Consider the following 23,153-nt stretch of genomic DNA (forward strand, 5'->3'; position numbering starts at 1 on the left):
CGAAGTGGTTCAGACGGGTGCATTAACAGCATTTCAAAGAAATTTGGAGACATAGGAAAGGTTTAGAAAGATATGGGCCAAGTCCAGTGAAATGAGGTTAGCATGGATAGACCATTTGGTTTGGGCAGAAGGGCTTCTCTCTATGGAGGAGGACTGTATCAATCTCTGATTCTAAGACCCAAAAGAAGGTAGCAATGACTGAAGATCCAGAGTAAATGTGGGAAAATTTCCAGGTAGCTAACACTCCATTGACTTGAAATAGTGAATTTTAAAATGATCCAGACGAAGTTGGAATGCAAGGTATAAGGATACATTTTTTGGAGAAATTGACAAATACAATCTTAACAGGTTTACTCTCTTGGATTTATTGATGAAGTAGTTTTTTTAAAAAAAAAGCCTTACTTACACTCTAGTGAATCACAAATGTTGATTTGATTGAAGAAACTATTTTCAAATTTGATACTGCCCTCCAATATAAATTATAATTACATAAACGAAAACATTGTCAAAATCTGAACTGGTTCCGTGCACAAACTGCTGGAGTAATTAATGATTTTTATCAAACATACATTTTCATTGGGCTGACGTAAGGATTATCTCAGTGCAGATAATGATGATGGATAATAACTCAGGAACAAGTGATAACTGTAATTCCAACTACATTGCAGTTTTTCCCAGCTGAACGGTTTCAAACATGGTTAAATATGAAATGATTATGACATAAATGATCAGTTCACCCATCCCTTTCAAATCTGAGGTTTTCAAATTTTCCAATTTTATGAAAGAGCAGCAAAATTCCGGACAATAGTTACAAAACAAAACCAGTCTCGCTATGTTACTAAATCATGTACATTACTGACACATGATGGGAGTCTAAAGATCAGTCTGAAATATTAATCTTGATTGAGCCCAGTCCCCCCGCAAAGACTCCACTGACTCTGCAGTGAAATGATTTGGTGTCCCCCCTGGAAAGACTCCCCTGAGCCCAGTCTGAGACCCACTGACTGATTCATCTCCAACACTGTCATGTACCGCCACCTCCCGCCTGTGGAGCAACATTACAGGCAGGAAGGTCCCCAGGTTCCTGCAGCTCACAGCTCATTCTACCCAGTCAGTCCCTCTCTACAATTGAGCTTCTATTTGTTTCTTCTCTCCCTCTCCTTCTCTCCCCCAGACTGAGACCGACCCCCATCAGTTTACAGCTGGCAGGAGGCAGGGGACGGGGTGAAATTATGGGATAGATCTGTCAGTGCCCTTTAATCCCGCAGATTGTCAGCGGGGCGGAGTTTTTCCCGCCGTCATTCTCTCCCGGATGGAAGATGGGAAAGATCCTCTCAGTGAAAGTGTGGGTGAAAGTGTGGAGATGGGACATGGTGTCCGCATTGTAAAATGACACCTGTCCACCCACATAGTCCAGGAAAACCCCGATCTTCCGGGGATTCACACTCAGGGAGAGGGGGGTCCGTGAGGGGGAGGTGGAGGCTAAATAACCACATCTGGGTCCCAGCCACACAATCCAGAATCCAGTCTCCGGGCTCGGTCTGCTCCATCCTTTCCTCTCCACAGACTCTCGGGCCACTCCCAGATACCACCGGGTCTTCTCCCCCACCTCCACCTCCCAGTAATGTCTCCCTGATGTGAATCCCTCTGATCCCAGGACACATGGACAGGGATCAAATCTCTCCAGGGAGTCAGGGAGCGGCTGCCGTTTGTCTCCGAGTCTCACACTGGTCCGGTCCTCAGACAGGATGAGCTGGGGATGCGCTGTGTTCGGATCCAGAGTCAGAGAGGCTGGAGCTGGGGGAGAGATCAAATAACACCGTCAGAGAGAGATGGAGACAGGGAGAGAGAGGGGAGCAGGTAGTTAGGGGTTGAGCGATGGCGGGGGATGGGAGTGAAGGAGAGATGAGGCGAGTAAAAAATGAGGTCTGCAGATGCTGGAGATCACAGCTGCAAATGTGTTGCTGGTCAAAGCACAGCAGGCCAGGCAGCATCTCAGGAATAGAGAATTCGACGTTTCGAGCACAAGCCCTTCATCAGGAATAAGAGAGAGAACCAAGCAGGCTAAGATAAAAGGTAGGGAGGAGGGACTGGGGGAGGGGCGACGGAGGTGGGATAGGTGGAAGGAGGTCAAGGTGAGGGGTGATAGGCCGGAGTGGGGTGGGGGCGGAGAGGTCAGGAAGAGGATTGCAGGTTAGGAGGGCGGTGCTGAGTTGAGGGAACCGACTGAGACAAGGTGGGGGGAGGGGAAATGAGGAAACTGGAGAAATCTGAATTCATACCCTGTGGTTGGAGGGTTCCCAGGCGGAAGATGAGGCGCTCCTCCTCCAGCCGTCGTGTTGTTGTGTTCTGCCGGTGGAGGAGTCCAAGGACCTGCATGTCCTCGGTGGAGTGGGAGGGAGAGTTAAAGTGTTGAGCCACGGGGTGATTGGGTTGGTTGGTTCGGGCGGCCCGGAGGTGTTCTCTGAAGCGTTCCGCAAGTAAGCGGCCTGTCTCCCCAATATAGAGGAGGCCACATCGGGTGCAGCGGATGCAATAGATGATGTGTGTGGAGGTACAGGTGAACTTGTGGCGGATATGGAAGGATCCTTTGGGGCCTTGGAGGGAAGTGAGTGTGGAGGTGTGGGCGCAAGTTTTACATTTCCTGCGGTTGCAGGGGAAGGTGCCGGGGGTGGAGGTTGGGTTGGTGGGGGGTGTGGATCTGACGAGGGAGTCACGAAGGGAGTGGTCCTTGCGGAACGCTGATAGGGGAGGGGAGGGAAATATATCCTTGGTGGTGGGGTCCGTTTGGAGGTGGCGGAAATGGCGGCGGATGATACGTTGTATGCGGAGGTTGGTGGGGTGGTAGGTGAGAACCAGTGGGGTTCTGTCTTGGTGGCGGTTGGAGGAACGGGGCTCAGGGGCGGAGGAGCGGGAAGTGGAGGAGATGCGGTGGAGGGCATCGTCGATCATTTCTGGGGGGAATCTGCGGTCCTTGAAGAAGGAGGCCATCTGGGCTGTGCGGTGTTGGAATTGGTCCTCCTGGGAGCAGATGCGGCGGAGACGAAGGAATTGGGAATATGGGATGGCGTTTTTACAGGGGGCAGGGTGGGAGGAGGTGTAGTCCAGGTAGCTGTGGGAGTCAGTCGGTTTATAATAGATGTCTGTGTTGAGTCGGTCGCCCGAGATAGAAATGGAAAGGTCTAGGAAGGGGAGGGAGGAGTCTGAGACAGTCCAGGTGAATTTGAGGTCGGGATGGAAGGTGTTAGTAAAGTTGATGAACTGTTCAACCTCCTCGTGGGAGCACGAGGCAGCGCCGATACAGTCATCGATGTAGCGGAGGAAAAGGTGGGGGGTGGTGCCAGTGTAGTTGCGGAAGATGGACTGTTCCACATATCCTACGAAGAGGCAGGCATAGCTGGGGCCCATGAGGGTGCCCATGGCAACTCCTTTAGTTTGGAGGAAGTGGGAGGATTGAAAAGAGAAGTCATTCAGGGTGAGGACCAGTTCAGTCAGTCGAAGGAGGGTGTCAGTGGAAGGGTACTGGTTGGTGCGGCGGGAAAGGAAGAAGCGGAGGGCTTTGAGTCCTTCGTGATGGGGGATGGAGGTGTACAGGATGGATGTCCATAGTGAAAATAAGGCGTTGGGGGCCGGGGAAGCGAAAATCCTGGAGGAGGTGGAGGGCGTGGGTGGTGTCCCGAACGTAGGTGGGGAGTTCTTGGACTAAAGGGGACAGGACCATGTCGAGGTATTGGGAGATGAGTTCGGTGGGGCAGGAGCAGGCTGAGACAATGGGTCGGCCGGGGCAGGCAGGTGTGTGGATTTTGGGCAGGAGGTAGAAACAGGCAGTGCGGGGTTGTGGGACTATGAGGTTGGAGGCGGTGGATGGGAGATCCCCTGAGGTGATGAGGTCCTGGATGGTCTGGGAGATGATGGTTTGGTGGTGGGAGGTGGGGTCATGGTCAAGGGGGCGATAAGAGGAGGCGTCCGCGAGCTGGCGTTTGGCTTCAGCGGTATACAGGTCAGTGCGCCAAACTACCACCGTGCCTCCCTTGTCTGCGGGTTTGATGGTGAGGTTGGGATTGGAGCGGAGGGAGTGGAGGGCTGCATGTTCTGAGGGTGAGAGGTTGGAGTGGGTAAGAGGGGTGGACAGGTTGAGTCGGTAAATGTCACGGCGGCAGTTGGCTATAAAGAGGTCGAGGGCGGGTAGGAGGCCAGCACGGGGTGTCCAGGTGGATGGGGTGTGTTGGAGGCGGGAGAAGGGGTCATCAGAGGGTGGGCGGGAGTCTTGGCCGTGAAAGTAGGCACGGAGGCGAAGGCGGCGGAAGAATTGTTCAATATCTCGCCGCGTGTTGAACTCATTAATCCGAGGGCGTAGGGGAATGAAGGTGAGGCGAGTCTGGAAAAGAGGAGTTTGAAGGTGGGGAGGACAGGGAAAGGGGAGGGAGAGACGGAGAGTGCAGTGAGTGATGATAGTGCTGGAATGAGTAGGAAGAGCAGGTAAGGTGGAGGGGTGGGGAGGGAGGAGTGAGGGAGATGAGAGAGCTCATTTGCAGGGGTATGCGTTGGGAAATGAAATATGCAGGAAGATCATAACCCTATCGCAGGAGGGAGGGGAAGGTTTAAGAGAAGGGAGAGTGAGGAGATGTGGGATAAAGGGTGGAAAGTGAGGAGAGGTAGAGAGAGAGGAGCGCTGAAAATGTGTTGCTGGAAAAGCGCAGCAGGTCAGGCAGCATCCAAGGAGCAGGAGGGTCGACATTTCGGGGATGAGCCCTTCTTCAGGAAAGGAGGAGGGCCGAGTGAAGGGGCAGTACGAGAGAGAGAGAGAGAGAGAGAGAGGTGGAGAATCAGGAGGAGTTCAGAAGAAGTTGAGCAATGGGAGGGTTGAGTGCTCAGGTGAGAGCCATTTGAAGGGGTATCCCTCGGGGAGGATCACCTGGGGAGCTAGGCGGAGTGGGGAGAAGAAGGGCGGGATTGTGTGGATGGAAGGTGTGATGGTCGTGGCAAAGGTTAGAGTATGCTGGGGAGGGTGGGAACGGGGGACAGAGAGTGTGCCAGCAATGGAGGGAGAAAAAGTACTAAGGGGGGGGGAAGGAGAGTGAGCATAAGGGGGTGTGGGACAGCATAGGGGAGTGTCAGATGGTGGGGGAGGGGAGAAGTGGGGGGAGAGTGAAGAGTTTCCTGAGAGTGAAGGGTATGAACAGGTTGGGGGAGGGTATTGTGAGGGAGAGGGCAGAATGAGGGAGAGAGAGAGAGAGATAGGGCATGCATTGGGAGGGGAGATGGCTAGGTCCAGGAGGAAGAGACAGATTAGGAGGGGAGAGTGAGTAGGAGAGTGATGGTGACGAAATGAGGAAGGGAAGGTGAGAGGAAGGGGAAAAAAGAGGAGGTGAGTGTAAGGGAAAGTGATCATGAGGGGTTCAATAACAAGAGGAAGGGAGCAGGAGGGTGAGGGGAAAGGGAGATTGGCACAGGGGTTGGTAAATGCAAAAGAAAAGGGATGAATGAGGTGCTGTGAGGGGGTGGGAATGGGAATAGTGAGGAGAGGCAGGAGTGATGTGCAGCAAGGGAATGGGGAGACTGAGGGACGGGTAGACTGAGGTTGCATTTGTAAAGAAGAGTATAGCGAGGGGGGAGTATCTGTAGACTAGGAGGAAATGAGGGGAGGTATTTAACCCCAGGGCAGGGAATGGAAGAGTGAAGAAATGGAGTAAGTATGGAGGAGGGAATGATTGCAAGCTGAGCAAGGATATGGGAGAGGATGTGGTGGTTATGTGAGTGGAGGGGACTGTTTGGGAAGCTGCAGGGGAGAGTGAGTGATAGTATAGAATGGGAGGGTGACAACAGGAGGTCTGCAAAATAAGTGGTCATTTGAGGTTTGGAGATCGGGAGAGTGAGTGGGAAGGTCAAAAGATGGAGATACGGTGAATGAGGAGAAGAAAGAAAGGGTGGTTCCGTTTGGCCAGGGAAGGGAAGAGTGAGTGGGAGAGGAGAGTGAGTGGCAGGGAGTGACAGGATATATAAGGATGTGTTAAGTGGACAGAAAATTAATACATGTGAGGAAGTGAGAGAGTGCAAAATAAGGCCTTGTGTGGATTCTAGAGGTGAATGAACTTAAGAATATCGTGTAGTCTGTGCAGGGGGAGAGGAGAGTCAAGATGAGGAGAGTGTAGGATGGGGGTTTCAAAGGAAGGTTCTGGATTAGTGGTGCTGGAAGAGCACAGCAGTTCAGGCAGCATCCGAGGAGCAGTAAAATCGATGTTTCGGGCAAAAGCCCTTCATCAGGAATACAGGCAGAGAGCCTGAAGCGTGGAGAGATAAGCTAGAGGAGGGTGGGGGTGGGGAGAAATTAGCATAGAGTACAATAGGTTAGTGGGGGAGGGGATGAAGGTGATAGGACGGGAGGGCGGAGGGTGGAGTGGATAGGTGGAAAAGAAGATAGGCAGGTCGGACAAGTCATGGGGCAGTGCTGAGCTGGAAGTTTAGAACTGGGGTGAGTTGGGGGAAGGGGAAATGAGGAAACTGCTGAAGTCCACATTGATGCCCTGCGGTTGAAGTGTTCCGCGGCAGAAGATGAGGCATTCTTCCCCCAGGCATTGGGTGATGAGGGAGCGACGGTGAAGGAGGCCCAGAACCTCCATGTCCTCGGCAGAGTGGGAGGGGGAGTTGAAATGTTGGGCTACAAGGCGGTATGGTTGATTGGTGCGGGTGTCCTGGAGATGTTCCCTAAAGGGCTCTGCTAGGAGGCGTCCAGTCTCCCCAGTGTAGAGAAGACCGCATCGGGAGTAACGGATACAATAAATGATATTAGTGGATGTGCAAGTAAAACATTGATGGACGTGGAAGGCTCGTTTAGGGCCTTGGATGGAGGTGAGGGAGGAGGTGTGCACGCAGGTTTTGCAATTCCTGCGGTGACCGGGAAAGGTGCAAGAATGGGAGGGTGGGTTGAAGGGGAGCGTGGACCTGACCAGGTGATCACGAAGGGAATGGTCTTTGCAGAAGATGGAAAGGGGTGGGTAGGGAAATATATCCCTGGTGGTGGGGCCTGTTTGGAGGTGGCAGAAATGTCGGCAGATGATTTGGTTTATGTGAAGGTTGGTAGGGTGGAAGGTGAGCACCAAGGGCGTTCTGTCCTTGTTATGGTTTGAGGGGTGGAGTCTGAGGGCAGAGGTGCAGGTTGTGGACGAGATGCATTGGAGGGCGTCATAAACCACGTGGGAAGGGAAATCGCGGTCTCTAAAGAAGGAGACCATCTGGTGTGTTCTGTGGTGGAACTGGTCCTCCTGGGAGCAGATATGGCCGAAGCGGAGGAATTGGGAATACGGGATGGCATTTTTGCAGGAGGTAGGGTGGGAAGAGGTGTAATCCAGGTAGCTGTGGGAGTCGGTGGGTTTGTAAAAAATGTCAGTGTCAAATCGGTTGTCCTTAATGGAGATGAAGAGGCCCAGGAAGGGGAGGGAGCTATCAGAAATGGTCCAGGTAAATTTGAGGTCAGGGTGGAATGTGTTGGCGAAGTTGATGAATTGCTCAACCGCCTCGCGAGAGCACGAGGTGGCGCCAATGCAGTCATCAATGTAGCGGTGGAAGAGGTGGGAAGTGGTGCCAGTGTAATTACGGAAGATCGACTGTTCTACATAGCCAACAAAGCTGGGGCCCATACTGGTGCCCATGGCTATCCTTTGGCCTGAAGGAAGTGGGAAGATTCGAAGGAGAAATTGTTAAGGGTGAGGACCAGTTCGGTCAAACGAATGAGAGTGTCGGTGGAAGGGTACTGTTGGGGAGATTGGGAGAGGAAGAAACTGAGGACTTGAAGGCCCTGGTCATGGTGGATGGAGGTGTGGAGGGATTGGCTATCCATGGTGAAGATGAGGCGTTGGGGGCCGGGGAAATGGAAGTCTTGGAGGAGGTGGAGGGTGTAGGTGGTGTCTTGAACGTATGTGGGAAGTTCCTGGACTCGGGGGGATAGGACAGTGTCGAGGTAGGTAGAAATGAGTTCAGTGGGGCAGGAGCATGCTGAGACAATGGGTCGGCCAGGGTGGTCAGGCTTGTGGATCTTGGGAAGGAGGTAGAACCGGGCAGTGTGGGGTTCCCGGACTACGAGGTTGGAAGCTGTGGGTGGGAGATCTCCTGAGGTGATGAGGGTCTGTATGGTCAGCCACTCCCTCACCACCCAACGCCTGGAGGAAGAACGCCTCATCTTCCGCCTCGGAACACTTAAACCCCACGGCATCAACGTGGACTTCAACAGTTTCCTCATTTCCCCTTCCCCCAGCTCAGCACTGTCCCCATGACTTGTCCTGACTTGTCCTACCTGCCTAACTTCTTTTCCACCTAACCACTCCCCCCTCCCCACTGACCTACCACCTTCATCCCCTTACCCACTCACCTATTGCACTCTATGCTACTTTCTCCCCACCCCCACCCTCCTCTCACTTTTCTATTCACGGTTCAGGCTCCCTGCCTGTATTCCTGATGAAGGGCTTTTGTCCGAAACGTCAATTTTACTGCTCCTCGGATGCTGCCTGAACTGCTGTGCTTTTCCAGCACCACTAATCCAGAATCTGGTTTCCAGCGTCTGCAGTCATTGTTTTCACCCTGTTTCAAAGGAAGGACAGAGTTGGGTCTCGGAAGTTGAGCGAGTCTGTGAATGTGGAGGAGGTGAGTAAATTTGAGGATGAGGTGGAGGGGGACAGATGTGGAGGTGAGAGTGAAGGGGAAGAGGAGTGTGAGGAGACAAGATTAAAAGGGAAGGGAGTGTCAGGGGTGGGGTAATCATGGCAGAGTGATTATGGAGGAATGGAGTTGAGGGGGACGGCGAACATGAGACAGGAGTGAGGGGCAGTGCAAGGCAGAGGGTGAGAGCACAGCTAGGTTGAGGGGAGAATGACAGGATTGGGAAGCTATGGTCGAGGATAGTGAGGGAGTGGGAAGAGTGAGCTGAGATGGTGGGAGGAGTGAACAGGAGGGAGCTGTAAGGTTGAGGGGGAATGGGAGAGCAGGAGAGAGTGAGGGGGCATTGATGGGGAGGTGTGGGCAAGTAGACTGCCAGGGGATGTGGAGTGACAAGGAGAGTGAGAATGGGAGAGGTGGAGGCGAGTGTGAGGTGAGGTGGGGGAGAGGGAATTGTGAAGTTTGGACAATGAAGGGAGGGTGGGAGAGGACTGAATGGTGCACAATCGAGAGGAATGGATGGATGTGGGGAATGTGGAGGTGAGTAGTATGGAGGGTGGGAATACAATGAGGCTATGGTCTGTCAGGCTACAGGATGGTTAATGGCAGATACAAATCAAGGTCGAAGGGAGAATGACTGGGATGGGAAGCTGAGCGAGAGGGGACAATGAATGAGCGACAAGAGTAAATGGAGAGTGAGGAGGTGGGCAGGCAGAGAGTGGGAGATTTTGGGCGTGGCTAGTGAGAGTATGGTCGGAGATGGGAGTGGGGAGTGAGCAGAAAGGAGACAACGAGAGGAGGAGAGAGTGGGGTGGGAGATCAGGAGGGAGTGTTGGTTAGAGGGAGGGCGTGGAGAGTGAAATCCATGGACCGGTGATGGGGAGGGAGGGTGAGGAGAGTGGGGCCTGCATGGAGATGGAAGGGGAATGCAGTGGGGGATAGGGATAAGGAAACTGAGGAGAGAACGATGGGGTTATTAAAGAGGTGGGCTGAGGGTGGAGATGGGGAGAGGCGTGATAAAGAAAATGGAGAGGGAAATTGGTAGCGAGGGGGATGGGGAATGAAAATGAGGAGGATGACTTGGATGAGGAGAATCAGAGAGATGGGAGGAGAAAGTGAAAGCAAATGTGTGGGGGAAAGCACAGAGTGTGGGGGTGAGTGAGGGGTGTGACAATGTTACAGTTTAAATAAGGTTAGGTTTTCCTTGTGTTTTGTTTTAGGGGCTTATAAACACATAGTTTCCTATGTGTCTGGTTTGTATGGGTTTTGGGGCCAATTTGATCACGGATAACAGATCCTGCCTCAGGAAAAGGCTTTCAAGTTGAACGAAACACTTGTCCAATGGAAGGGGAGCCTCCAGTTCTCCCAGGTCAGCTTAACGCTTGTTTTGGTTTGGTTTGGCACGCAGTCAGTTTTTTGAGGCTGCGGATCAAAGAAACTGCTCCATGCTGACCCTCTCTCGGACATCTCTCCTGGGAGAACCTCGGCTTGAGTTTTCCTTTTTTTTGCCAAAGGTGTGTTTATGGGGATGTTGCAAATATTGGGAATCATTAAGTTGTGATCAAGTCAGTTGGGTTTTTAAATACTTACGTTATCCTGAGGAGATAGGACAACTTCGGGGTGGTGGATGGGAGTTGTGGGGGTGAGAGAATGAGGGACAATGTGAGGCCTGAGTGATGTGAGGGGAAGGGGAGTCTTCACAAGGAAGAATTTTAAAAACAAGGAGCATTCCTGAAACAGAGAAAACCTGCAGAATCGCCAGTGACAGAGTGACCTGGGTGTCCTACTGCATGAGACAGAAAATGTTCAATGCAGGAGCAGTGAGTAATTAAGAAGGTTAATGGCAGATTAATCTTTTTGCTGAGGTAAGATGAACATAGCAGTAAAAATGTTATCCTTTAGTTATTGAGAGAAATGGTGAGTCCACTCCTTGAGCCACAGAGTTAAAGAAAGTGAACTTGACATTGTCCCAGAGGCTGCTGTCTGATCTGAGGGAGAAAGCTAGTGGTGAGTTTATTATTAGCATCACCATCCTTCACTGATGGGGCATGGATGAGAAGACAGGATCTCTACAGTGTAGGAACTGAATCTACACTGTTGCTGTTAGTCTGTATCAGATGGCAACTGCCCAGCCAATTAAGCTAACCAGCCGGCATAGCTCGAGCGGAACACAGCATCAAATGAGGCCCTTCAGCCCATTGTGGCCATGCTAGTCATCAAGGGCCTATCAAATTCTATTCTATATCCCAGCAGCTAGGGAACTTGGGGAAATAAATAGTGATGTCTTGAAAAGGGTTCACATTACAGAAGAGGATGCGCTGTCGAGGTCTTCAATTGTGCAAAGCTGGAGAAACCCTCGGGAACAGAAACTAGAGAAACTCGGGAAGAGATTGCTGGACCCATTGCTGACATATTTGTATTAACAACAGCCACAGGCGAGGTGCCAGAACTGGAGGTCGGCTAATTTGGTGCCATCATTTAAGAAGGGCTGTCAGTAAAAGCAAGGGAACTGTAGGCCAGTGAGCTTCACATCAGTGGTTGGTAAGTTATTGGAGAGTTTGGGAGAGGATTTACATGCATTTGGAAAGGCAAAAGACGAATTCGAAATCTTCATCATTGCAAGTGAGAAATCGCTTCTTGATTGAGTTTTTTGAAGATGTTACAAAGTAGATTGATGAAGACAGAGCAGTAGACATTGTGCCTGTGGACTTCAGCAAAGCATTCAACCAGGTTCTGCATGGCAGACTGGTTAGTAAGGTTAGATCACATGGGATTCAGGGGGAGCTAGCCATCTCAGTAAAAAATTGGATTGAAGGGAGGAGGCAGAATGTGATGATAGAGGGTTGCTTTTCAGACTGGAGACCAGCGGTATGACACGGGGTCGGTACTGTGCCTCATTGCTTTTGGTCATGTATATAAATCATTTGGGTGCAAACATCAGAGGCATGGTTTGTAAGTTGGTCCATCTCAGACATCTCCCCCCCTTCTTGATCTCTCTGTTCCCATTTCCAGCAACAGTCTCCATGTGGATGGTTACTATAAACCCACAGACTCTCACAACTACCTGGACCACAACTTCTCCCACTCAGTATCCTGCAAGAACTCCACCCCATTCTCCCAATTCCTCTGTCTCTAGCATATCTGCTTGGATGAGGAGACATTCCTCTCAAGCATCCCAGGTGTAAACCTATTTTAAACAAAGTGCATTCCCCCACTCTCTCATCCAGACAGCCCTCCACCTCACCACCTCCATTCTCCATTCCACTGCTCTAAACATTCCTAACTCAACGCAATAAAGACTGAGGCTCCCCCTTGTTCTCACCTAACACCCCACCAGTCACCGCATCCAACACATCATCCTCAAACACTTCTGCCAACTCAAACTAGACCCAATATTCAAGAACATCATCCCCTGCCAATCTCTTTCTGTCTTCCACAAGGACTGTTTCCTTCGCCAGGCCTACATTTGCATCACTCTCCCCACCGACACCACCACCCCCACCAAAATCCCACGTACCTTTCCCTGCAACCGGAAAAGATGCAAAACCTGCCGGTACACCATGCGCTCAGCTCCATTCAGGGCCCCAGACAGTCCTTCCAGGTGAGAGAAAGGTTCACCTGCCTCTCTTACAACCTAGTTTACTGCATCAGGTGCTCCACATGTGGTCTTCTCTACATCGGAGGGACCAAACATAAACTGAGGGAACAGTTCACTGAGCATCGCAGCCAGGTCTGTAGGGGCTGACCGGACCTCCCAGTCACTACCCATGTAGTTCCCCTTTCCAATCCTTTTCCGACATGACCATCTTTGGCGTCCTCCATAGCCACAATGAATCAACTCCCAAACTGGAGGTCAAAAATGTATAAGCCCTTCTTCAGGATTCGCCTGCTACTTTGATGCTGCCTGACCTGCTGTGCTTTTCCAGCAACAAATTTTTAAGCTTTGATCTCCAGCATCTGCAGTCCTCACTTTCTCCCAAACTGGAGGAACCACACCTCTTCTGCGTGCACGGTCGATAGCCCAGAGGACCAATGATGAGTTCTTCTACTTCAGACAACCTCCCTTCCCATCCCCCACTCCCTTCCCCTCCCTTCCACTCCTCCCAGCCACCAACCGGATTCATTCCGCCCATTGACCAACCAGGTCTCATCCTCTGCCTGTCTTCACCTAGCCCATTTCACCACCCTGCTCCCGACACCCCCTTTACCTGCAGCGTCTCCCCCCTCACCCATCCTCAGTCCTGAAGAAGGGTTACACTCGAAATGTCGACTTCTCCACCTCCTGCTGCTGTCTGGCTTGCTGTGTTCTCCCTGCTTCCTGCTTGTCTAACATGGTTCATAAGCTGGAAGGTGACATGAAAATATTGTCCAGTAGACAGTAAAGAAGATGATATTAGGCTGCAATGGAACCTTGATCAGATGGGCCAGTGGGAGGATTGGCAGATGGAGTTTAATTTGGACAAATGTGAGGTGTTGCATTTTGGTCAGACAAACCAGGCCAGGACTATTACAGTTGATAGTGTAGTTCTGGTGAGTGTTACTGAGCAGGAGGCCTGGGGTTGCAGGTACATGGTTCCCTGGGGTGAAGTTGCATGTAGATAGGGTGGTGAAGAGAGATTATGACATGCTTGCCTTCATTGGTCGGAGCATTGAGTACTGGAGTTGGGGCATCATTTTGTGGCTGTGCAGCACACTAGAATGTGATTCTGGTCATCCTCCCATGGGTAAGTATGTTGTGAGTAAAAAGTGAGGTCTGCAGATGCTGGAGATCAGATCTGAAAATGTGTTGCTGGTTAAAGCACAGCAGGTCAGGCAGCATCCAAGGAACAGGAAATTCAACGTTTCGGGCCAGAGCCCTTCATCAGGAATGAGGAAAGTGTGCCAGGCAGGCTAAGATAAAAGGTAGGGAGGAGGGACTTGGGGGAGGGGCGATGGAGATGTGATAGGTGGAAGGAGGTCAAGGTGAGGGTGATAGGTTGGAGTGGGGTGGGGGCGGAGAGGTCAGGAAGAAGATTGCAGGTTAGGAGGGCGGTGCTGAGTTCGAGGGAATTGACTGAGACAAGGTGGGGCGAGGGGAAATTAGGAAACTGAAGAAATCTGAGTTCATCCCTTGTGGTTGGAGGGTTCCCAGGCGGAAGATGAGGCGCTCTTCCTCCAACCGTCGTGTTGTTATGTTCTGGCGATGGAGGAGTCCAAGGACCTGCATGTCCTCGGTGGAGTGGGAGGGAGAGTTAAAGTGTTGAGCCACGGGTGGTTGGGTTGGTTGGTCCGGGCGTCCCAGAGGTGTTCCCTGAAGCGTTCTGCAAGTAGGCGGCCCGTCTCCCCAATATAGAGAAGGCCACATCGGGTTAGGTATGTTGTGAGGCTTAAGAGTGTATGGAGGACATTTGCAGGGCTGTTGCTGGGACTGGAGGGTTTGAGTTGTAGAGAGTGACTGAACAGGCTGGGGCTTTTTTCCTGTAGCATTACAGGCTGAGGGGTGACCTTTTAGAGATTTATAAAACCATGAAGGGCATGGAAAGGGTGAATCGCTCATGTATTTTCCCCATGGTAGGTGACTTGACAACTGGAGGCCACAGATTTAAGGTGAGATGGGAAAGATTTAAAAAGAGCCTGAGGGGTAACTCTTTTATGGAGGGGGTGGTTCATGTATGGAGTGGTCTGCCAGAGGAAATGGTAGAGGTTGGTCTAATCACAACATTTAAAATGCATCAGGATGGGAATATGATTAGGAACGGTTTTGTGGGATATAGATCAAATGCTGGCAAATGGGACTAGGGTCTGTTTGGGATATCTGTTCTGCATGAACTCATAGAACATAGAACATTACAGCGCAGTACAGGCCCTTCGGCCCTCGATGTTGCGCCGACTCATTGGATGAAAGAGTCTGTTTCCATTCTGTGTGACACTATCACTTCATCTGAATAACTTTCTAAATGCTGCAAAGATTTCTATCTCCTTTCAGGCAGTGAGTTCCCAATGCCGACTACCATCTGCAGGAAAAATATTATCCTTAATTCCCCTCGAAAACCCTGCTCCTTCTTTGAAATCGATGCCCGTGTTATTGCCCATTCCACTGGGGGAAAAGTACCCTCCTCTCTACCCAATCTCTAACCCTCATAACTTTCTACACTTTCATCAGGTTTTTATTGGATTACTTACAGTGTGAAAACAGCCCTTTGGTCCAACAAGTCCACGCCGACCCTCTGAAGAGACATCCACCCAGACACATTCCCCTACATTTACGCCTTCACCTGACACTACGAGAAATTTGGCACGTCCAATTCACCTAACCTGCACAACTTTGGACTGTGGGAGAAAACTGGAGCACCCAGGGGAAACCCACGCAGAACGTGCAAACTCCACACAGACAGTTGCCTGAGGCAGGAATCAAACGCAGGTCTTTAGCACTGTCAAGCAGCCATGCTAACCACTGCGCTACCGTGCCACCAGTGGCTGGCCCCTCAGCCTTCAGTGCTTCACTGAAACTATCTCTAGCCGATCGAGTCTGTCTTAAGAAGTGAAACACTCCAGCCCAGGCAACATCTTGGTGAATCTCAGCTGTTCCAGCCCGACCCTGTCTCCTGTTGGATTTTCTACACACTGCATCAAAAAGATCACGGGGAAACATTTGAAGAATTCAGTCCTGTCTAAGCCCTTCACAATCTGCCTGTCCCAGTTCATCCTGGGGATACTGAATTCCCCTGATATTATTACCATTTTATTTTTGCACTTCTCTGAGATGGGCCGACATATCAGCGTTTAATCTGTCTCTGACTGTGGTGGGTCTACAGTACACTCTCAACAATGTAGTTCCCAATTTTTATAAAGTTCTCCCCATGTGGCCTCAATGGAGTGGAAAATCAGAGCCTGTTCTTCCAGTTTGTGCTGAGCCTCGAGCTGGACAAACAGGATCTCATTTCCCATTAGGGGACCCTTCAGCCTTCAGCAGTCAGTATGGAGTTGCAATAATGTTAGTGCCTGAACACTTTCTTCCATATCCTTTATCCACACACACACCCCAAGCCCTGTCATGACATGAGCTACTTGCAGCACAGCCGGCCCTATTTCAACTTCTTATAGTCCCCAGCTTTTGTGTCTCCCTGCCTCACCATTATCCATCCCATTGCCTGTCTAACTGTCTTTCTCTCCTTCTGGGCTCTGTCTCCACTGATGTTTTTATTTCTTAATAAAACCCACCCCCACACTCCCACCTAGATACACTGTCTTCAGTGTATATATACCACCATTTCCCAGTTAACATCGAGTTGTGTAGAGGGTAACTGGACCAGAAACATTAACTCTGCTTTCTCCCCATATTTGCTGCCAGAGCTACTGAGTTTTTCCTCATAGAATCTGTTTTGGTTTCAGAGTTCCAGCATCCCCAGTTTTTTTTAGATTAGATTAGATTACTTACAGTGTGGAAACAGGCCCTTTGGGCCAACAAGTCCACACTGACCCGCCGAAGCACAACCCACCCATACCCTTACGTATACCCCTTACCTAACACTACGGGCAATTTAGCATGGCCAATTCACCTGACCCGCACATCTTTGGACTGTGGGAGGAAACCAGAGCACCCGGAGGAAACCCACACAGACACGGGGAGAACGTGCAAACTCCACACAGTCAGTCGCCTGAGGCGGGAATTGAACCCAGGTCCCTGGCGCTGTGAGGCAGCAGTGCTAACCACTGTGCCACCGTGCTGCCTCAAAGTTCTTTATTTCATTTTATGGTTAATTATGTTGATATGAACTTCCTTGTATTATTGATATCCAGAGGAGATGGATGGACTAGGGTAAGTGAAAATAAGTATGAGGAGGGAGGGCGATGGAGAGCGGGAGGGAGAATATGAGATTATTAACAAGTCAGATTTGGAATAACAGGGACGTAGAGTTGGAAAGTGATTTGGAGGGAACATCAATGTAATAGCAGTGCCAGGTGGAGGGGAGAGATAACATTGGAGTGTGGGATAAAAGGGAGAATGAGGTGGAAGGGAGCGTAATGCTGAAGGTGAGATTGACAGGAATGGGAACTGACAGAAATGGGCGTTGTGGGAGGAAGGGGAAGGGAGTATGAGAGCAAAGGGAGAGACAGAGCCTGAGAACAATCTTCTTTGTCACCTCTTCAACAAACTCAACCCTGTCAATGATTCAAGGTTTCCCATGCACAAAGCCATGATGACTATCCTTACTCAATCCTTAGCTCTCCGAATGGATGTAAATCCTGTCCCTCCAAATCCCCTGTAACAGTGATGTCAGTCTCCCCAGTCACCTGCCTTTTCGTTACGGCCTTTCTTAAATAAGGGAACCGCATTTAGTCTCCTCCAGTCTTGTCTCATCTCACCGTTGGCTCGTGATGATATAAATATCTTAACAATGGGCCGAGCAATATCTTCCTTAGCTTCCCACAAAATTCTGGGATAAACTTGATCATGTTTCAAGGACTTATCCATTTTAAGACCTGCAGCACTTCCTCTTCTGTCATATGGAACTCTTCAAGATGTCACTATTTACTTTCTCGAGTCGTGTGTCCTTCTCCACAGTAAATTACCGATGAATGTTATAATCCAGGACTATTACAACCTGATTAATCTTATAGATATTTGAGATCTCCCTACATGTTGCTTCTCAATTTCCCACTATCTATTTGAAGGCCTATACTACAATCCGAATGAGATAATCATCCTTTTCTTATTTCGTCATTATACCCACATAACTTCCCCGGACCGTCTCCCAGGAATATCATAGAACATAGAACAGTTATAGGCCTTTCAGTCCATGATGTTGTGCTGAGCATTTACCTCAATCTAAGTTCAACCTAACCTACACACCCCTCAATTTACTGCCGTCCATGTGCTTGTCCAGCAGTGGCTTCAATGTCCCTAATGGCTCTCACTCTACTACCACTGCTGGCAGTTCATTCCATTCTCTGCATAAAGAACCTATCTCTGACATTTCCCCTACACCTTCCTCCAATCACTTAAAAATCATGTCCCCTCGTGACTGCCATTTCTTCCCTGGGGAAAGGTCTCTGGCTAACTTCTCTATCTATGGATGTAGGTTTGCTCGTGAGCTGGAAGGTTTATTTCCAGACGTTTCGTCATCCTTCTAGGTAACATCTTCAGTGGGCCTCAGGCAAAGACTATTATCAGGGTTCTCAGCAGAGGCAGTATTGCGGAGATTCAAACAAACAGCTCTGCCAACCATCCAACCCAAGCTTTGGGTCCGCTACGTGGATGACACCTTTGTCATCACTAAACAAAACAAATTAGAGGAAACCTTCAAGACCATTAATAATACCCTTATTGGCATAAAATTCACGAAAGAGGAGGAAAACAACAACAAACTGCTATTCCAAGACGTCACAGTAGAGTGAACAGCCAATGGGCAATTTCAAACCAGCGTCTACAGGAAAACAACACAGAAGGACTAAATATTGAACTACAGAAGCAATCATTCCAATATCCACAAACAAAGCTGCATCAGAACATTATTTCAATGGCCCAACACACACTGCAGTACAGAGGAGCTATGCATGGCAGAGGAAAATCACCTATACTGTGTATTCAAAAAGAATGGGTACCCAATGAACACAGTCCACCAATTTCTCAGGAACAAATCCAAACAAGCAGACAAAACAGAAACCCTAGCCACTCTCCCCTACACCAAAGACAACTCAGAAATGACTACCAGACCACTTAGACCCCTTGGCATCACGGTAGCCCACAAACCCACCAATACACTAAAACAGCAGCTAATGAACTTGAAAGACCCTATACAGCCAACAAGCAAAACTAATGTCATTTACAAAATACTGTGCAAGAACTGTAGCAAATACTACATTTGACAAACAGGCAGAAAACTAGCCACCAGGATACATGAACGCCAACAAGCCACAAAATGATATGACCCTCTCTCACTAGTATGCTTACATACAGAAAGGGAAGGATACCACTTCGACTGTGAAAACACATCCATCTTTGGACAAGCCAAACAGAGACATGAACGAGAATTCCTAGAATTATGGCATTCCAACCAGAACTCTATCAACAAACACATCCAGTTAGACCCCATGTCCCAACCCCTGAGAAAAGAGCAGGAAATGACATCACCACAAGAAATGACATCACCACAGGAAATGACATCACCAACCCAACGAAAGCCAACATATAAATAGAAAGCAGGACTCATGTATACTGCTTCACCTGAGACCCACTGAAGATGTTACCTAGCAGGGTGATGAAATGTCTGGGAATGAACCGCCCAGCTCAGCGAGTGAACTACATCCAAATTTGTCATCTGCAAATTTTGGCACTATTACAGTTCTTATCTAAATCACTGGTTTTGTGAAAAGCTGATGATCTCTGCAACACCCCACTAGTCACTGGCTGCCATTTGCAAAAAAAATCCATTTATTCCAAATTTTTGCTTCTCATAATAAGAGGCTTCTCCTGAGACCCACTGAAGATGTTACCAAGTAGGGTGACGAAACATCTGGAAATGAACCTCCCAGCTCAGCAAGCGAACCTGTGTCCAGAACCTCAACCTGAGCTACAAATCTTCTCAAAACTCTGTCTATGCCTCTCATTACATTGTACATCTCTATCAAGTCACCTCCCTTCTTTATTCTCTTCAGTGTGAAAAACCCGAATTCATGCAATCTCTCTTCATAAGACAAGCCTTCGAATTCAGGCAGCATCCTGTAAAGCTCCTCTGCACCCTCTCTAAAGCATCTACATCCTTCCTATAATGAGGTGATCAGAACTACACACAATATTCCAAGTGTGATCGAACCAGGGTTTACAGAGTTGCAGCAAAACCTCGCAGCTCTTAAATACAATCCCCTGGTTAATAAAAGGCAAAACACCATATGCTTTCTTAACAATCCTATCAAGTTGGGTGGCAACTTTGAGGGATTTATGTACATCGATCCAAGATCCCACTGTTCCCCCAAAATGCCAAGAATCCTGTCTTAAATCTTGTATTCTGCATTCAAAGTTGACCTTCCAAAATGAATCACTTCACATTTATCCAGGTTGAACTCCATTTGCTACTTCTGAGCCCAGCTCTGCATCCTGTTAATGTCGTGTTGTAGCCTGCAACAGCACTTGACACTACCTACAACACCACAACCTTTGTGTCATCAGCAAACTTACTAGGCTACACTTCCACTTCTTCATCCTCGTCATTTATAAAAACTAAAAGGAGCAGAGGCCCACAAACAGATCCCTGTGGACACCACTCGTCACCGACCCTCAGGTGGAATACTTTCCATCCGCAACGTCTTCTTTCAGCCAACCAATTCTGTATCCAGACAGCCACATTTGCCTGTAACCCATCTCTCCTAACTTTCTGAATGACTCTACCGTGGGGAACCTTATCAAATGCCTTACTGAAATCCATATACATCACATTCACTGCTTGACCTTCATCATCTTGTCTCATCCCGTCCTCAAAGAACTCATTCAGGTTTGTGATGAGTTACCAGCACCTCAGAAAGCCATGGTGACTACGTTTAATCAACCTATGTTTTTCCAAGTAGTCATAAATCCCATCTCTCAGAATCCTTTCCAGTACCTTGCTTAACATAAACAGAAGACTGACTGGCCTGTAATTCTCAGGGGTTTCTCTATTCCCTTTCTATGAACAGGGGAACAACACTTGCTTCCCTCCAATCAGCCAGTACTACTCCTGTCCATGTTTCATTGCTAATAACTATGATATCCCAGTCGAATGCTCCCGACCATGCCCTAGGTGCATCTGCCTTAGCTGTCAGGCCTCTTACATTAAAATTAATGCAGTTTCATTTCTCAATCTTACCTCATTCTCTGCCATTGTCCTGCCTACCTTGAATATTTAAGTTGCTCCCTTTCTCTACTGCACCAGCCTCAGTCTTATTTCTGTTCTCACTATCTCTTTGGGTGCCATCAACATGCCTCCAGCCCTCACTAGTCTAAACCCTCCAAAGTCGCACTAGCAAGTCCCCTTTTAGTATAGATGTAACCCATACTTCTTATACTCCTCACTTCTACCCCAGAAAAGATTCCAATGGTTCAAAATGTAAATCCTTGTTCTTTACATCAGCTCCTTGGTCACACATGAATCTGCCCTCCTATTCCTACTGTTGCGACCGAGTGATACCAGGAGTAATCCAGATATTACTACCTTTGAGAACCTTTTAAATAATCTCCTGCATTGTTATTAGAAATAATACAATGTATAAGTTCCCTTGGTGTCACTGAACGTTTCCATCACAAACAATATCACTAAAACTGATGACTTTCTCATCATCCCAACAATGCTCCTGTGACTTCACTCTTCCCAGATGGATTTGGAGATGCTGATGTTGGATGGGGTGTACATCAGGTGGTTGTCCTGATGAAGGAGCGGCGCTCTAAATGCTAGTGCTTCCAATTCAACCTGTTGGACTATAACCTGATATAGTGTGATTTTTAACTTTGTTCCCAGATTGATTCACTCATTTCCTACATTTCAAAAGAGAATATTCCACAAACACACTTCAATAGTTCGGAAGCTCTTTGGGTGTTATACTGTGGGCATATGGGTGATATTTGAACACAATTTGATTTATCATACTCACTTCTGTAATTATTTTTCCATTACCAGGGGTTGAGTTAAGTATTCATCTGGTGATTCATTGCTTTTTTGATTTCCATTTCCCCTCATTTTCCTAACATCCCAAATCAGACCCTTCCCTTACCTGGAAGTGATAGCAACTTCCAGTCGCCTGTACATCTTCCAGGACCACCCATCACCTTCTCACACTCCGAATCCTTGGAAAGCTGACATAAATATAGTGGGAGTTGGCTGGGATGCTGGTCAGAAGGTCGTTGTGGACTTGATAGGCTGAATGGCCTGCTTCCACATTGGAGGGATCCTCTGATTCTAACAGACTCACCAGCTGCAAACTGGCTTTTCATGCTCTCTTATGGAAGTATACAAGTATTTCTGTCTTGTTTAACATGTGACAAGTTTAAACAGATAGGCATTCAACACAGTCAGTAAGTCTGGCAGCATCTATGGAGAGAAATTAGAGTTAATGTATAGGATCGAGTAACTCTTCCTCAGAACTGATGGTAGGTCGAAAAGTGATGGTTTATGTACAGAAGATAGGATGGCAGGGAGGGGAGAAGGAGTAAATAACTGTTGGGGATAGAGCCCAAAGAGAGAGAAGAGCAGTTTGACAAAGGAGTGGATAATGATCAGATTTGGAGGGTGAATAGCTGTTAATGGACCCTGTTAATGGATCACAATGGGTGGTGTGTAATAGCAGACTCTGTAATAATAAGTGGTCAGACTGGTGAGTCATGATGAATGACCCTGGCCAGAAATGTTGATTTTCTTGCTCCTCCAATGCCGTCGGACCTGCTGTGCTTTTCCAGATCTACATTCTATCAACTCTGACTTCCAGCAACTGCAGACCTCACTTTCTTCAGGTCTGTGTTAACAGGGCTGGCTGTGTGGGTTGAGGAAAGTACATGGGAGAGCTCAGGCCTTAAAGTTATTGAATCATATTGTATCCGAGACTGTAGTGTCCCCACGTGGAAAATGAGGTGCTTTTCTTCCAGCCTGTGCTGAGCATTGCTGGAGCAACTGCAACAGGCCTGAGACAGAGATATTGGCCAGGGACCAGGGTGGTGGGTTAAAGTGGCAGGCAACTGGAAGCTCAGAGTCTTTTTTTTTGCCAAAAGAAACACAACGCATGTATTCTGTATAGTGATCACACACTCTTCTCTTTGTTTCCCCACTGTGGAGGAGACCACATTGTGAGCAGGGAATACAGCAGTCGAGATTGTATGGAATGGAAGTAAAGTGCTGCTTCATCTGGCAGGTACTTTAGGATGCTTACTGAGGAGGGAGGAGGTAAATGGACAGATGTTACGTCTTTAGCTTTGCAAGAGAATCTGCAAGAGACTGTGGGAGGGATGTTGGGAGTAGCCAGGATCTTTCAAAGGTAACTGTCTACTTCCATGGTGGAAGTGGTGGCTGATGATCTTGTGGCTGTGGATGCTAGTGGGATGGTAGATAAGGACAAGACACACTATCACTGTTGCAGGAGGGAAGGGAGGGGGTGAGAGTTGTAATGCAGGAGATGGTTTTGACCCAGTTGAGAGCTCTGACATTAACAGTGCTGAGGAATCCTCGGTTGAAGAAGGTGGAAATTTTGAGGGTTCCCTGGGTGGCACCATTGGAACAAATGTGATGGAGACATAGGGACTGGGAGAATGGAATGGAGTATTTACAGGAAGCATGGTGCAAGGATGGAGAGTCCAGGTAACTGTGGGGGTCGCTGGGAAGATAATGGATATTGGTGGCTAGTGTATTCCCAGAAATGGAAACAGAGATTTGAGGAAAGGAGAAGTCATAGATAGACCAGGCGAAGGGGAGAGTGCAATGGAAGCGAAATCGAAAAATATTTTGAATTCTTGACAAGAGAGGGAAGCAGCACTGATGATGTCAGCGATATATCAGAGGAAGAGA

At 48.8% G+C, this 23,153-nt stretch overlaps 1 protein-coding gene across 1 annotated transcript in view; it reads right to left on the bottom strand.

Moving 5' to 3' along the window:
- Positions 1-401: 401 nt before the first annotated feature.
- Positions 402-23,153, bottom strand: part of LOC132832967 (zinc-binding protein A33-like) — a 30,868-nt gene continuing 8,116 nt past the window's right edge. Inside the window, exon 6 of the mRNA XM_060851214.1 lies at positions 402-1,797. Within this exon, the coding sequence (XP_060707197.1) occupies positions 1,247-1,797 (551 nt within the window). The 3' untranslated portion in view covers positions 402-1,246. The remainder of the gene's footprint in view (positions 1,798-23,153) is intronic.

Source organism: Hemiscyllium ocellatum, chromosome 35 (genome assembly GCF_020745735.1).
Source record: "Hemiscyllium ocellatum isolate sHemOce1 chromosome 35, sHemOce1.pat.X.cur, whole genome shotgun sequence".
In the NCBI taxonomy this organism is placed as follows: Eukaryota; Metazoa; Chordata; class Chondrichthyes; order Orectolobiformes; family Hemiscylliidae; genus Hemiscyllium; species Hemiscyllium ocellatum.